This window comes from Nyctibius grandis, chromosome 2, assembly GCF_013368605.1.
Source record: "Nyctibius grandis isolate bNycGra1 chromosome 2, bNycGra1.pri, whole genome shotgun sequence".
Taxonomy (NCBI): domain Eukaryota; kingdom Metazoa; phylum Chordata; class Aves; order Nyctibiiformes; family Nyctibiidae; genus Nyctibius; species Nyctibius grandis.
The window spans coordinates 31,817,041-31,833,695 of record NC_090659.1 but is presented as its reverse complement, the minus strand read 5'-3'; the positions used below and the strand labels follow the sequence as shown (position 1 = coordinate 31,833,695).

Here is a 16,655-nt window from a genome sequence, read left to right as displayed (position 1 = left end):
GACTGCTAAGGTCCACAGCGTAAACAGAAGTCCTGGTCTCTGATGACTACCCTGAAGGGTTGGACTGGTGTTTTTTAACTTAAGTGTTTGAATCAGCTACATCACTCTAAAGAAAAGACTGGGAGAGGGCCATATCTCCATATCTCCCCAGTTACATCCCACAGCTTCTCCACAGACCCAGCTGTATCTCCAGCATGAAGCACAAGCTCTCCTGAAGAGCAGAAGCTGCTTGGTCACTGCCTTGCTGCCTTTCAGCTGTGGCTGAGGGGACAGAAAAGAGAGGGAGGAGAGGGGAGGGGAGGGGAGGGGAGGGGAGGGGAGGAGAGGAGAGGAGAGGAGAGGAGAGGAGAGGAGAGGAGAGGAGAGGAGAGGAGAGGAGAGGAGAGGAGAGGAGAGGAGAGGAGAGGAGAGGAGAGGAGAGGAGAGGAGAGGAGAATCTGCCTCAAAGTGTCCAAGTTATTGCCTTAGCTGTTTTAAGTGGTAAATTGAATTCATTATGATTAGGAGGTTGCATGTACCTCTTAAATGGTGAAATATTTGTTAATGCAGTTAACAATAGCCTGAAATGAGGAACAGTGGGGTGTCTTTGCAGCGCAGGGGGTAGGGAACTTTGTCCTGTCCTCTAAAAAAAAAAAGATTGTTATGAAACCATTTGGGAATTGAGACTTCAGACTGGAAGAAATCATCCTTTTACAGTTTTTTTTCACTTCTCCAGTCCTCAGGCCCACACAACCACAGAAGATTATTGGAACTCGCCTGCTGCAGGTGGCATGGCTCGTGTGTAAAGGCACAAAGGTGAGAGGAAGAGTTTGGGCCTCTTGAGATTTGCATTAGTGAGATAAGACATATTTTATAAGATCTGCTAAGAAATGGACACTCCACCCTTGAACTGCTTCTTTGGCAGAACACATTCCAGTTCCTCATTCTTTGCCTCCTGAGGTAGGTAAACAAACTGAGCATTGCTCATAAAATTGTGGAATGAACTTTCCCATGACCAGTGAAATTTGTTATAAACAAGATGATAGTCTCTGAACTCGAGTCAACAAAAGAGGCAGAACGACTGTGTAACACATACAGCATCCACACGCCAGCCACTCCATGTGCAGAAGGACACAACACATTCAGGGAAAATAGCTTCTCACCTTTCTTCCACAACAGCCTCTTCTTCAATGAGTGACTGCATACCAGACTTCTTCAGGAGACTGGCTGTTTAAAGTTTACCTGGTGAGGGCTTTTTGCATAGCCAAAAGATAGCGCGCAAGGTGTTTCTTTCAGGAGTTATTTTCTGTTTAACAGTATAAATCTGATCTTCAAATTTTATGGGACTGGCCTAGAGAAAAGTTAATATTCCAAGCTAAAAATAACTTCTCGGAGTTAATCCATTTTGATGAAAAAATCTCTCCTGTATTTGCCAAAATATATAGCTCTGAACTGACTTTAAAGCCTCTGAAATGTTCAGTGCTTAATTCTGTTATGCAATTCTTAAATCCCTTCTCTCCTGCCCAGCAAGCTGTCATGAGAAATATGCTTTGTTAGCTGGGATCACCTGTTCCACATACGCTGCCTCAGTTGTCAAAATTATAAAAAGTAAAACCTTCTGTTGTCATGTATAAGGAAAACATAGCATTTCGAACACAGAAGAGCTCTTTGTTTTATATCAGGCTTCTAATTATTACAAAATTTTAAAGGGGAAGAGGCAAAAAGAAAATAAGAGTTAGTCATTCCAGGAGAAGGTACAGAAAAAAAATCCTTTTATTTGGATGTTGTGTCCTCTGGGAACTTAAGGGATAGCATAACTGAATCTCTAGGACAAAAAAGGTGGCTTCTTTTAATCTTAGAAGAGGGTAACAAGGTGACCTTCTGAGTTCCCTCCCAACCTAAATTAGTCTATGAAAATTAATGGCATTAAACTCTTAGAAAACAACTTACTCCTTTATGATATTTGATGTATATTGTGGTATTATTTAGTATAATATCTGGAAATATTATTATACAAAACTTTATATATGTTTAGACTATATATATAAGGAGTACTTGGTAACAATGATAATTATTTAGTGTTAATACCATTTATTTTCAAAGTTCACATCATGCTTTAAAATATTGTTGTGAATTAATTAGAACTGTACTTCCCTACATTTCAAATGCCTCTGAGGTTTCTAATACTCTCTGTCCTCTTTTGTTTTAGCAGACTCACATGTTCCACCATTAATCATCCGAGAACTTTGTACAAAATACACCATGGAAGTAGGTTTTTCTGTTTACCCGCTGTTTATCTTGTTTACAAAAGTACAGCAAACAAAGATAGCAAGCAAAGATAGCCACGAGAAATGAATTTTGATGTTAAAAATTTAGCCTAGTTTCTTTCTTAAGTAAACAGTGACAAAGCAGAGCAAACAAACACACACACAAACATCAAGCACATTTTAGGGCATCCACAGGAGAAATGCACGTCTCCTTTCCTTCTCAAATTCACTGCAAAAGCTTCCATTGACTGCAGGGGGAGCACGAATTTTCCTAAAGTATTTTTGAACTATTCAGCTGTGGTGCAGTCAATGTGCAGTGTCTTGGTCATCAGCCAGGTAACTATTTCTGCGTAGAACAGAAAGAATAAACTACATCTATAGCACATGAAATCAAACTCAGTGGTGTGTTGCCTCAGGCTGACTCCTTGTCTCGAACAATATGGTAGAAATGGATGTATAAGAGAGGCTAAAGTTAGCAATTAAATTTCTTTGTATTATTATGCCAAAAATATAATCTCATACAGAATGAACAGTCAGCTATGAATTTATCTGAGACTAATAGGAACCTTACAATGTCATTAGAAAGGTAATTTTTCTACTTCCGCAATATGTAGATGAATTTTACCACTGCTACACTGATGTTCATCATCTGAATGTCTAGCCTTGTGATTTTATCTATGCCCCTATTACCTTCTGTCCTAATTGCCTCAATAAGGAGTATATACAGACAAATTAGTCTTTTGTAGTCATTAGAATGTTATTAAATTGCATAGAAGGATCAACTCAGCTTCTAGAAGTTAATGTGCTCGCAGGGATGATTCACAAACAAGGCAGCTGGAGCAGTTTCCACTCTAGCTCTCAATCCTGCCCCTAAGGAGCTTCTGCTCCTGCAGAAGACTCTTGTAACCTGGAGAGAACCACATGCCGTTACTCTGCATCAGTCCGTTTGTGCCCTGGTCCCTGGAAGCATCGGTCAAATTGAGACCTCCTCATCTGACATCTCCTTCCACAACTTCTTCCAGCTCATGACTGTTGACTGAAGATGTCTAAGGAGCTTTGGTTTCTTAATATCCAGCTGCCAGTTCAGGAGGTTCTAGGCTGGGCTTCAAAGCCCTTAGCCAATAACGGTAAGGACTTGAAGGAGAAGTAAAATAAGAAAAGAAAGTCCAAGTGCTTGGCTTGATTCAGCCCCAGAACTGTTTACAGCTCCTGCCACATCAGCTAGTACTGCTGAAAGAAAAAGAAAGAAAAAAAAAGTAAGTTCCTACGAAGAAAATCTTTTAGGTTTTCTGCAGGACTCAGTCTCCAGGAATCCTTTAGAATCACACTTGAAACTTTACATCTCTCAGCCCAGGAAAATTTTCTCTTAGGAAAATACTGACACTGCTCCCTTCAGAAAGGAAAGCCTGTGGGGCAGGGCTACTTCTGACATCAAGGCCAGGACTGTCTGAGGTTCTCTTCTTCGTAGAACCCAAACTCCATCAGAGCAGGGATGCTTGTCACTCAAGATGTTCAGCCTCTTCTGTCCGGACAGTGGTGCTGAGCAGTCCTGGATTCTGTGAAGCCCAGCCTTTTTCTGCACTTCTAAACACTGCTCTTTTTTTTCATGAAAATGGCCCATTTATCCCCAAGATCAGTCAGAAAGGATTTCTCACCCTACATATAGAACCCCAAGATTCACAACATAAATTCAGGGTATTTTCATAGTATCTTGAGGAAGGTATTCCCAAACGTTCTGGTACTGCTGGAGGAGTCAGCAACACCAAACAAGGTTTATAGGACAATATCCAACACCCTATCTCTCCAGAATGTCTCTACCTATAAATCAGGCTCCACTGGACTCTTCTTACCTACTCGGTGATCTTCTGCAGAAGTGGTGGACTCTAAATATCAAGTCCTTGCTGAGACTAGATAGTTTTTGTTTAAACACCCACCCACTTCTTTCATTTAGGGAAAAAGCTAGAAAACTCAAAAATACATAAAAAGATTAGAGCCATAAGAACAGGGGAAAAATTGTAATCTGGCAGCAAGTCTTAAGTCTGGGTTATCCAATTACCATATCAACCTTTGCTCCTAGGTCTTCATTCCTTCACAGAATCACACAGAATCACAGAATGTTAGGAATTGGAAGGGACCTCGAAAGATCATCTAGTCCAATCCCCCTGCCGGAGCAGGATTGCCTAGACCATATCACACAGGAACGCGTCCAGGCAGGTTTTGAATGTCTCCAGAGAAGGAGACTCCACAACCTCTCTGGGCAGCCTGTTCCAGTGTTCGGTCACCCTCACCGTAAAGAAGTTTTTCCTCATATTTATGTGGAACCTCCTGTGTTCCAGCTTGCACCCATTGCCCCTTGTCCTGTCAAGGGATGCCACTGAGAAGAGCCTGGCTCCATCCTCATGACACTTGCCCTTTACATATTTATAAACATTAATGAGGTCACCCCTCAGTCTCCTCTTCTCTAAGCTAAAGAGACCCAGCTCCCTCAGCCTCTCCTCATAAGGGAGATGTTCCACTCCCTTAATCATCTTCGTGGCTCTGCGCTGGACTCTCTCTAGCAGTTCCCTGTCCTTCTTGAACTGAGGGGCCCAGAACTGGACACAATATTCCAGATGCGGCCTCACCAGGGCAGAGTAGAGGGGGAGGAGAACCTCTCTTGACCTGCTAACCACACCCCTTCTAATACACCCCAGGATGCCATTGGCCTTCTTGGCCACAAGGGCACACTGCTGGCTCATGGTCATCCTGCTGTCCACTAGGACCCCCAGGTCCCTTTCCCCTACGCTGCTCTCCAACAGGTCTGTCCCCAACTTGTACTCATACCTGGGGTTGTTTTTGCCCAGATGCAGGACTCTACACTTGCCCTTGTTATATTTCATTAAATTTCTCCCCGCCCAACTCTCCAGCCTGTCTAGGTCCCTCTGAATGGCTGCGCAGCCTTCCGGCGCATCAGCCACTCCTCCCAGTTTTGTGTCATCAGCGAACTGGCTGACAGTGCACTCTATTCCCTCATCCAAGTCATTAATGAACATATTGACTAGTACTGGTCCCAGTACCGACCCTTGAGGGACTCCACTAGACACAGGCCTCCAACTGGACTCTGTCCCACTGACCACCACTCTCTGGCTTCTTTCCTTCAGCCAGTTCACAATCCACCTCACTACCCAATCATCCAGACCACACTTCCTCAGTTTAGCTGCGAGGATGCTGCGGGAGACCGTGTCAAACGCTTTACTGAAATCGAGATAGACCACATCCACAGCTTTACCATCATCTATCCACTGGGTTATGTCCTCATAAAAGGCTATCAAGTTGGTTAAGCATGACTTCCCCTTGGTGAAGCCATGCTGAGTGCCCCTAATGATCCCCCTGTCCTTGATGTGCCTAGAGACAGCACCAAGGACAAGTTGTTCCATCACCTTTCTGGGGATGGAGGTGAGGCTGACCGGTCTATAGTTACCCGGGTCCTCCTTCTTGCCCTTTTTGAAGACTGGAGTGACATTCGCTTTCCTCCAGTCCTCAGGCACCTCTCCCGTTGCCCACAACTTAGCAAAGATGATGGAGAGTGGCCTAGCAATGACTTCCGCCAGCTCCCTCAGCACCCGCGGGTGCATCCCATCAGGGCCCATGGATTTATGGACGTCCAGATTGCTTAATTGGTCCCTGACCCAGCCCTCATCTACCAAGACAGATTCCTCCTCTATCATGACTTCTTCTGGGGTCTCAGGGGTCCGGGGCTCCTCAGGACAGCCTCCAGCAGTATAGACAGAGGCAAAGAAGGCATTCAGTAACTCCGCCTTCTTTTTATCCTCTGTATCCAGGGCCCCCACCTCATTCATCAGTGGGCCTACATTGCCTCTAGTGTTGGTTTTACCTGCAAAGTATTTGAAGAAGCCCTATTTTCTGAACCATCTGTGCAGGTTATCTCTTTGTTTAACTATTAATCTAGTAGCAATTTCTACCCATTCCTCAGCCGTTAAAAACTGACAAAAAGTTAAAAACTGAAGAAAAGGCGAGTCCCATGCTCCTCTTCTGGCAAGAAATTCCTTGACACTGTGACATCTGAAGTTGGGATTTGCATTACTTCTGAGTCCTTGATGACCTGGGTATGGAAGTAACCATCACAGTTATCAGCAGTTGCACTTGCAATGTAGGTGACATTTAGGAATTCACAGAAGATCTTTCTAACCAGCCCGTTTTTCTGGTGGGGTATGCCTTCACACGCATACCATGCTTCTGCGTAAGAACACAGCCAAATTTACTAGTAGATTAGCTGAAATTCTATGCTTTCCTAGCCCTCCAGTCTCAAAATGGAAGAATCACTGTACTCCTTGGATGTCCATGGGGCTCTGCCTTTTTGTATCTCAAAACCTTCAGATGCTCTCCAATATCATTCATCCCTCTTGCTAACACCCAGCCCCACAAAGGTTATTTTTGATTTGGGTATTTAGGGCAAAGATGACATCAGTGAAGGACTGTCTCAGACTGATCTTGGGACTGTCTCCATCTTCAAAATCTATAGGATGGCCCCCGACAGCTTCTTTATTAAACCATTACAGACTACGAAGCACTACACAACTGCTAAAGCATTTGGAAATGGTGCAGGTAGTGGTAGCAGTCCTGAGGTCATTGTTTTCTTGAAGCACTTCTGTTGTTTCAGTTTCTGCTTGGAGATGTGTCACATGGGAATTGGCACGCAGTACTTCCAAAGGAGAGAAAAGAGGTTGTTTAGCTGCAGCTTAAGTTTCTTGAGAACTATAATCCACTAGTACACTAGCTTCATGCTCTCCTCTGTCTCTATTTCGTATTCCAACTTGTCTCTGTTTAGATTACAAATGAAGAGGAACTGAAAGCATATGGCTGACGTCTACCTACAGACGTCATGCAATTAAAGGGAGTAGAGCCTGGAGCATGGCTACAGATACTCAGTACTGAGTGCTTATTGCACTTAGCCTCAAAAAAGTCACAGAACCACAGAATCATGTATGCTGGAAGGAACCCCTGGAGGCTAACTGGTCCCACCTCCTGTCCAAAGCAGGCCCAGTTAGAGCAGGTCGGTCAGGCCTTGCCCAGTAGCATTTTGAGTATCCTGAAGGATGGAGATTTTACAGCCTCTCTGGGCATCTGATCCAGTGTTTGACAACTCTGACCGTGGGGAGAAAAAAGGTACAAAAAAAAGTTGCTTATTTCTAGCCATTCCTCACATCTAAACAGAATTACACGTGTTCTGACTGGTGTGTCTTCCCTCCTGTCCTGTCACCACGCACCTCTGAGAAGAGGCTGGATCCATCTCCTCTATATCCTCCCACTAGGTAGCTATAGGCAGCAGTAAGACGTCCCCTAGGCCTTCTCTTCTTATGGCTGAGCAAACACAGCTCTCTCAGACAATCTTTGTACATTATCTACCAGTCCCCAAGAACCCCAGCTGCTGGTAACTAACATCATTTTGCCTTAGGATATAACCAGAGCATAAAGAATCTCCAGAAGACCTCTGTATAGCTGAGCTCTCCCATCAGTTTTATGAGATAGATACACTAGTTTTGTGATGTAAAACCGAAAACAGAAATGTATTAAAGTTATTCTCAAAACCAGAAAGTATAGTTCAGTCTTCGTGACAATAGTGTAGCCACTAATATCTCCGGAATTTCCCAACAGATAGCTAACATTTGATTTGATGATATGGAGGCTGAAGGTCCGTGAGCAGCTGAGGCAATCTAAGAGGCTGCGGTTGCTGAATATTTCATGCTGTCCCTAGTCTCCTCCACATCACCTCCTACTTATTCTTAACCTTTCCCATGCTCCTAGCTGTGGAAAGCTCTGCTTTTGCACCAGCTCTGGCACTCGTTACAGTAAGTGAGTCAATTCAGTTTCTTGGCAGAAAACAATCTGCTTTTATTTTGTCTGAGTATGTTTTCTGCCATATTAATGAGCTCAGACAACTCAAGAAAGGATCCAACAGAAACCAGACCCATTGCACAGTAAGCAGAAACTGTGCACACCCGGGATCAGGATGGCAGGGGTAAAAACATGATCTTTTAGGACCTATGTGTAGCTAGATCAACTTACCCTTTGGAATCCTGCCTCTGCTGGTTATTAATAGATTATTCAGTCCTGTTCTCTCTGAGACCAACAGCAACGCAGTTACTGATTCCTGAGAAACACAGTGGCTAAGGAATGCAGTGCCTTTGGACCTGAGAGAAAGCTGTCCTCTACCTCTGCTCTGCTAAGGACTTGCTACGTGACCACTGGCCAGTAATTTAGCTGCTCTGAGCCTTTCTCCATGTCTGTAAAAAAATGCTAAAGCACTACACTTCCACAAGAGGTTTTGCAGAGATAATACATCAAAAGCTTTTGAAGTTCACAGACAAAGAAATGTATGGATCCTGGGGCCTTCTAATTACCTAGAGTAAACGACTAGACCACTATATAATAATCAGCACTCGATTCTCAATGCCCTTTCTGAGGACGTTGCACAGCAATTCATCACGCAATAACCAAACTGAAACAGAAAACCGAAAGTATGGAATATATGTTCTTAAGTATAGCAAATATGGATTTTCCTTAGTATAATTAAATATATTTCTACAAAATGAACAAATATTTGATGGTATGTTTTTATAAACACTATCCTTCTGAACTCTCTATGGACATAGGGCACCTCTGACTTGAAACTTTTTTTTTTCTGCTTCGCTTTAGTTCTTCTGCATGATGTAAGAGCTCAGGATAGTGCACGATTAACAGGACTTGTTTAAATCCAGTGTAGTGACAGTCTCTGGGTATTTCCACTGCTCCTTCTTGGTTTTAATATCTTCACCACATTTGGAAACCAGAGCCCGGAGTGTGCATCACTAAATTTTCAATCCTGAGCTAGGATTTAGAGACAAAAGTGTCGAATATCAGTATTTAGAGCAATTCACCTTTTTTTTCTAATCCTACTATCATACGTAGCAATTTCTCTTAAGCTTATTTCTTGAAACATCCACTATCCAGTGCAAAAAAAGATACACGTGAAAAGATGCCCTGTGGGAGCAGCCTCTGCTAACTTGAATGCGAAAGTAAAGAACAGAATGAGCCTATAAGAATTAGTCTTATCATCTGTTTATGGAGCACAAGCTAGATTAACTCATTTGATAAAAATAAGTAAAAAAAAAAGCTAGCAAAATACAGCTGCTGCGAAAGCAGTAGAAAACTAACTCAGTTTTAGTGCTTCCCTTCAATGCAGTGTACATCTTCCTTCAGGAGTAAATTTTGCAGTAAGTTGCCATATTTTTGTATGGAAGCTAGAAGACCAAGTATCTCAGAGCTAAGGATTCTGAAGCACGGAGTATCTACTACACCACTACTGAATATTTATATGTCTCTGAATTATTAATTTTAATTCCCAGGAATGCTTACTTTTATCTCTATAAAATTCTTAAAGAGGTTTTTTTTCTGATTTCCCCATTTTGATTTGAATAATACTATGTCTGTAAAGATTTACTGGCTTAATAACTGCTTTTCAAAGTCCTTAGCATTAGTTGTCTTTAAAATGTGAATTTATTTCATCTAAGTTTTATTTTTGTCCACCAGAAAGACAGCAACTGCAACCACGATTGCTCAGGGTTTGAACAGTGTGAGAGTGATTCTAAATATAAAATGTGATGCAGGGAAAACTATTGTCTCATATCAGGTCAGAAGTAAAACACATCCTGCGAGACAATCATTGCATCACCACAGTCATGGCTTCACAATAAAACTGTTCTTGCCAAATGGCGACAGAGTACTGCAGGTGGACACCTTCCAAAATAAACTGAGGAGACAGAATGTAGAGTTGTTCGTTCTAATCTCCTCCCTCTGGATCTATGGAAAGGTTCTCTGCACACGGGTGCTGCGGATGATCTATATAAATGTAAGGGCCTTGGCAGCCAAGGTCATGATCTGTTTGTGTTTGCTCCCTGAGCCAGTGAGGGAGACTGAATTTATCCACATGCGCAGGCATATGCACCCTCGCACATACCGCTCATCTTCCCAGTAGGCAAAAGGGGGGGTGTGACAGAGTGACCTGTTATCCTGGCACACTGCACACTTTACACCTACACCCGCTCCAGGCCAGTTCAAGATACTTGCCTTCAGCTCCTCCTGGGGGAACACAAAGATCAGACTTCAGCAAGGAAGCACAGGATTCAACTGCCGAGCCCTCTCTGTCACTAAGAGGCAGAAGGGAAAGACATGTGGACCTCTGGCAACCACTCTTTAATTCACACTGTATCACATGCCTGGAGTAGCCTGACACAGTCACGTTTTGTCCTTAACTTGAGGTCAATAAAAAACAATCAGACAGAAAGAGCAGAATTTAATTACCAATATCCCTCCATTCTGTTGAGATAGAAAAAAAAAAAACAAACCCCAAACCAAAAAACTCAAACCAAAAGCAAACAACTGTGTTTACTTGCTATTGAAAATAGTTCTTTAGGAACCAAATTACCTCGTCTCTAAAAAATGCACTGTAAATATTTATGTGCTTAATGAATGTGTTTCAAGTGTGTTCACTACCTAAAATATTTAAAAAAAACAGTGGGGCTATATTCGGAGGTGGAGAAAACTTCCATTCGAGTTCAGTCTGCAGAACAAGAGGTCAGAAAGCTGCATGTGGAACAAGAGCATCATTTGCAGGAAACCACGTTGCACAGGCAGTTGAAAACAAGCACCATCTTCATAAATGTAATATTTTGGGGAAGCGAATTCAACTTTGTTGTAATTAAGTTCTCCAAAATCACTGGGAGCCTCCATTATTTCTGCCAGGCTCAAGATTGTTATACTAAGCATATCTAACTTCCAAAATCTCTCTCTCTGTCATGAATGCTAATATGTACAAGGCTCCCAACTAGCACTTGCTAGATATGAGCTTGATTTTTTTTTTCCCATTTTATATGTTCTTCAGTAGGGGAATAGAATCGCTAACTACTTAAGCTGCATTGTGTAGACTTGCCTCAGTGAGATCTGAGCCAGAAGCAGAAGAAATTAGTCCACACAGATATCCATGCGCCTTCCTTTAAAGGAAGGTAATTCCTTTAAAACTCTCTCGGCAGAGTGCAGCCTCACACCATCTTACTGTAAATGTACGGCCACAGCTGCACCCTTCCTTCCCCTGCAGGCAGCTTCCTTGGGACAGTGCCCACTATCCGTACTAATAACTCTGCAAATAGTAACGCTCACGTATTGTATAATAAATACCACAGGAAAACAATGTTCTCTTCAAACACTGAATAGAAATGTAAAAGAACGGAGAGTACACTGTTGAATGAGCTAGGAAGAATAAGCTGTTCTCCCTGACTCTGTATTTTCCAGTTTGTGACAAGACTCTTCCCCCTTTTGTCTCTCTTGCTCGCTGGTGAGCTGCAGGTTAAAGAAATGGCATAGGTTATCGTTGCCACCCCTCCTGTTCCCGGTCTGTGAAAATACACAGGCACTGCTAAAGGATGCCCAAGAAAATGCTAGATCTGAACCTCAAAGAAAACTTCTGTAACTCAGTGATCTTCATAAATTTTGCACAGGTCCAGTAGTATTTCACGTTTTACAGAAATATCAGTCATGATATTGCTTACTCCCTTTTTGGATCCTGAGAAACCTCAGCCTTTGCTGAAAACAGTCATGTGTTATCTTGAGTTAAAATAAGTTCAAAACGCCATATGGCAGTTTTCAAAAGAAACAAAAGAAATAACACAACCCCCCCACTTTTTCTAGCAATTATACTAATGAATTCAGACTTAACTAAGATCCCATTAGATTAATTCCTTGAACTGTTAATTAACATGCACATGCTGTAGTCCTGCATAAACTTTTCAAGTCAACGGCGGTTGTTGCCCGTGGCTTTAGAGTAGAAGCTGCCTGCAGCGTACACTGTGACAACTGAAGGACGTAGAAGGGAGGGTCGCTGGGAAAGCTAGGAGGGATTGTTACCACCTTCTAGTATGACCTGCTGTGGATCCTTCCCGATGGGTTGCAGCATGTCCCTGAATAAACTGATCTCTGAACTACAGCTTACTTTTTAAGAAAAAATACCAGTCTTGGTTATAAAATTTTAGAATAATAGATAATCCTTCCTAATATTTGGTAAGGGGTTCCAGTGTTTCTTTACTCTCACTCTTGAAAATATCAATCTCATCACTAAACTGCATTTGTCTCATTTCAGATTTTGTAATTATGGACTGCAACTAAATCCCTTGCTATCTATTACACATCAGCAGATAGCGCTGTTCACATCTCAACCAAGGCTCCTAGATGGCTAGCTGAAGTGCGAACAAACAGAAAAAGTGTACGTTGGAAGCATTGGGTAAGATGTCACACAAAACATTACCAAGCGGCAGCAACCAGATTTTGCTTATCAGGCAGCAACGCCAACAGAACACCGCGAGTTTGGGCAACTACCGCTAATGGGGAATTGCAACAAAGACAAATCTATTTCGTGGCGTCTGTGGGGGCTGACTGACCGGCAACGTGTGTCACTAGGTAACTTCTCGTGTGCTTCCGTCAGCGTTATTAGCTTTTGCAATTCTATCACAGGTCTTGCAACACCAGCAGCTCTTCTTGAAGCACCAGTTATCAACAGGTAGTAAGGAAGAAGGACCCAGATCCCATTTTTTAAAGTTACTGAGGATCTCCGCTTAACGCAGAGTAAAGCTTTGAAAGACGAAACAGGCCCCTTTGGGGCTGCTCACGTTTTTCCGCTGATGCCACGGTGACTCAGTTTTGAACGCCTCCTCGGCAATATGAGCTCAGACCAGAAAATCTCCAGCCGACATCCCGGCTCGGCACCTCCCGAGCGCTCACCCTGCGCGGCGGGATCCCGCCTCAGAGCGGCAGCGCCGCCGGCCGCACCCGGAAAGCCGGCCGGGCCCGCCAGGGGTTTCTTTCCGCTCTCCCCGAGTACAAGCGAAACAGGTTCCGCCCCGCGGAACTCCGCCGCAGGACACAAGTGACCCCGGACTGCGGGCCCCGGGACCTCGTCCCGCAGGCTCCCCCGGGAGCCCCGCACAGCCCGCTGGGCGACACGGGCGTCCCTCAGGAAGCGCCTCAGGTTTCCCGCGCCGCCCCTCACGCCAACGGCTCCCGGCCGGGGGCGTGGGGGGCGTGTCGCGCGCTGCCGTCACGTGACATCCCTCCCTCCCCCCCACCCCCGCCCCCGCCCCCGCCTCCGCCTCTGCCTCTGGCCCACTTCCTGCGCTCCCCGGCCCCGCCCCCCGCCTCTCCGCCCCCGCCGCGCCCCGAGCGCTGGTTGGCTGTGAGCTCACAAGGCAGCGCCCCGCGGCCAGCCCCCCGGCCGGCTTCACCCCGGCAACCACGCGCCGCCGGCCGCGAGCGGGCCGGGCAGCGTCGGCGCGGCCGTTACCCGCGCGCGGAGGGATCGCTGAGGGGACCCGGCGGCGGCGGCTGAGCGGGGCTCGTGGCCGCGTCCGACCGGATGGCGCTGGGGCCACTGGTGGGCTCCATCGATCAGGGCACCAGCTCCACTCGCTTCCTGGTGAGCACATCGTGGGGCTCCGGGCGGCGCTGGGGCGTGCGGGGGCAGGCGGCGGCCCCACGGCCTGAGGGAGCCGCTGGTTCCCGTCCTGCCCTCTCCTGCATCCTCGCGGGGTCCCTCCGGCCCCTGCTTTGTCACTGGGGAAGGGCAGGGGGAGCAGGTCGCGCAGGGCCGTGCTGCCGCTGCCCCGGCTCCTGTCTCCTGCCCTGGGCCGGCATCCCTCTACCCGCCGGCGGGCCGGGGCTGCCGCGCCGCCAGGAGAAGCGGGCGCCGGTGGACACGGGGGTGGCGGAGCTGCCGGCCGGCGGTGTGCCCCGGTGATCTGATCCCCGTCGCCTTCCCGCCGCGCTGGGGGCAGCAGCGCTGCCCGTGCGGCGGAGAACGGAGGGGAGCGGCCGTGCGGCGGTGCCAGCAGTGCCCGCCCGGCCCCAGAGCAAGCCGGAGGCCAGGGTTTCTGGCTGCTGCTGGAGGGGGCTGCCAAATCCTGCTGCTTCGAGCAGTCTGTGTTTCTAATCTGTCGGGTATCTCGCCCTGAATGAAATCAAATGGACAAGGTGCTCAGGCACTGGAGAAACAGATCCGTGAGAGTCCAGGGGCTGTGATTAGCTGGTGTTCGAACAGTGCAATGACTCTGCTGCCTTCCACTCTGAAACCTCCTTGGGCCGGTTGGAGTGATTGCTGCAGTTGCGGAGGCTACAGCCCTATGCCAGTGCATCCTGTGCGCTCTAGGGATTCACGTGGCTGAACTTGTACACCTTATGAAAGATGGGCTTGTTTGAATGAATGCTGGAGGAAGGCTGTTTAAGGATGGGATGATTAATATATTAATCATATAAGCCCTTTAGTTTAAGGATCTAGTTATTTCCATATTATGCAATAGACAGTAACTAATGTTGTTATTATATGTGAGATTTACTATATAAACTTCCTGCATGCAAATCGCTACAAATGTCCTGTCACCTAGTCAGTAAGTCATGTTAATTTGACTTAGATCCCAGTGACAATTTCCACTATGGAAGTGGAAGAGAGATAATGACTAGATACAAAATGTTGTCAAATGTGCACAGTGTTGAACTGGGAAGATGAATGTTTTGGCTTGCCTTTGCGTGCTTTTTTTTTCCCCTTTTTTAATGCTTCCCCCATGTGGAATGTTCTTTGATGAAGCAAGAGACTGGAATATCTTCTTGACCTGTGTTACCATTATTACTCGATATCATGACCTTCATGAGATTGTCAAATGACAAAACACAGATCTGGGGGTGGAGAGAAACTCCAAACTGACAAATGACAGCAGCAGGCTATCTTGAATGCTGGTCAAGAGTCCTTTTTGGAAAAGCATTTGGAAAAGTTCCCTGTAACACCTGAACATAAATTCCATCTGCTTTACAGTACACCACGTTAACTTTTTTCTTGGCCTAAAAGGATAACACTAGTAGAACTAAAAGAGACACTGCAAGCTTTAAATTTATACTCAAGCTCTTTTTACAAGTATTTTTACAAGTTCTTTCAACAAGGAATTTCTTACACTAGATGCGTTCATCAGTGGCTTATGTCCAGTCAGGGCTTTTTTCTGTCTACGTGAGGTATATTTCCTCTGTTCAAGGATTCAGGTGCTCACACAAATGAATTAGAGGCCGTAATTCTTTCTTTAATTTTTATAAAAAGTGTATTGTATCTGTCACTTCAATTTTTCTTGTATTCATCTCAGTTTCTCTCAATTCCTTTCAAAATACAGCATTGTCTTAAACTTGGCCATGTGATCGAACTATTATGATAGTAAAGTTATGTGGATTTTTGCAAAAATGATAGGTCATCACTGAATTAAATCAGAACATGGGGTAAGGGGGAAGAAGAGGGCAAAGTGTGCAAGGATCTGCTGCAAGCTGCATCGGTCATGCAGATAATAACACATGTATCTGGAGAATTCTGTGCTGGAAAGAGATTGCCACAGTTTGAAGAGAGACTTTGCTTTGAAATATTTTAAGCCAAAATGTAACGTGGTGGTGTTCTTGCCTGAATTGTTTCCTTGGCTCTCTTATTACCTCTCGATCTTTTACTGTGTTAGTTATTTTGCGTACCTTTCTCACTGATCTCTCTACAATTTTTTTTCTCCAGTGCTTCTGACAATGTTCATCTTCACCAAGTTACCAGTCAAAATCAAATGGTTGGCTACTTTACACACGTCTATTCAGTAGTACAGTGCAACTGTTACTCAGTTTTTTAAGATGGAAATTCTTTTAATCAGGTTAAAGATGTCTGGGTGAAAAACTGGCTGGTCTTTTGGGGCTAAAGGGTAATGTCAGCAGTTCAGAGTCTAAATTTACAATGACAGGTGGCCAATTTACAAGTGGTGCTCCACAGCAGTCAGTAGCGAGGGCTGATACCCCGTAGCATTTTCATCAACAGCCTGGGGGATGGGTTGGAATGCCCTCTCAGGTTTGCAGATGACCACAGACCCAGAAGCTTCATGAAGTTCAACAAGATTTAGCCCTTGGGACAGAAGGCTAAGAAGGATCTTGGTGAAAAAGGACCCAGATTCCTGCTAGACAGCAAGTTGAATGTAAGTGAGCAGTGTGTCCTTGTGGTGGTGAAGATTAACTACATTAAGAAAAGTGCAGACTGTGAATCAGCGGAAGTAATTATTGCCATCTCCTCGGCACATAGGAGGCAGCATCCAGAATGCTGTGTCTGGTTTTGGTCCCCCCCACCAGACGAAGAGAGAGCCTGAAGGACTGGATTTCGTCCAGCAGAGGGTCACTAATGTGATCGGTGCGCTGCAGCAAAAGGCATGCCAGGAGAGGTGGGGAGGTCAGGGGTTGTTCCATCACAGGGGAGTCTAAGGAGATGTCTTCAGCTATCTAACCACAGTTGGTAGAGAATGCAGAACCAGCCTTTTCTCAGCCGTGCAC

General features: G+C 45.1%; 2 protein-coding genes across 18 annotated transcripts in view; one reads left to right on the top strand and one right to left on the bottom strand.

The window, feature by feature from the left end:
* Positions 1–16,655, bottom strand: part of TASL (TLR adaptor interacting with endolysosomal SLC15A4) — a 128,002-nt gene that overhangs the window by 19,746 nt on the left and 91,601 nt on the right. For 3 of the 15 annotated variants that reach the window (XM_068420222.1, XM_068420265.1, XM_068420249.1), the window contains exon 1: positions 12,944–13,370. The gene's annotated coding sequence lies outside the window, so the exon portion shown is untranslated. Of the gene's footprint in view, positions 1–1,734; positions 3,477–6,060; positions 6,349–6,572; positions 9,114–10,352; positions 10,433–12,715; positions 13,376–16,655 lie in introns of those variants that run through there. The other 12 variants (XM_068420231.1, XM_068420240.1, XR_011049846.1 and 9 more) reach the window with 11 other exon arrangements.
* Positions 13,586–16,655, top strand: part of GK (glycerol kinase) — a 93,065-nt gene continuing 89,995 nt past the window's right edge. For all 3 annotated transcript variants that reach the window (XM_068420199.1, XM_068420190.1, XM_068420208.1), the window contains exon 1: positions 13,586–13,746. In XM_068420199.1, the coding sequence (XP_068276300.1) occupies positions 13,687–13,746 (60 nt within the window). In that variant the 5' untranslated portion in view covers positions 13,586–13,686. The remainder of the gene's footprint in view (positions 13,747–16,655) is intronic.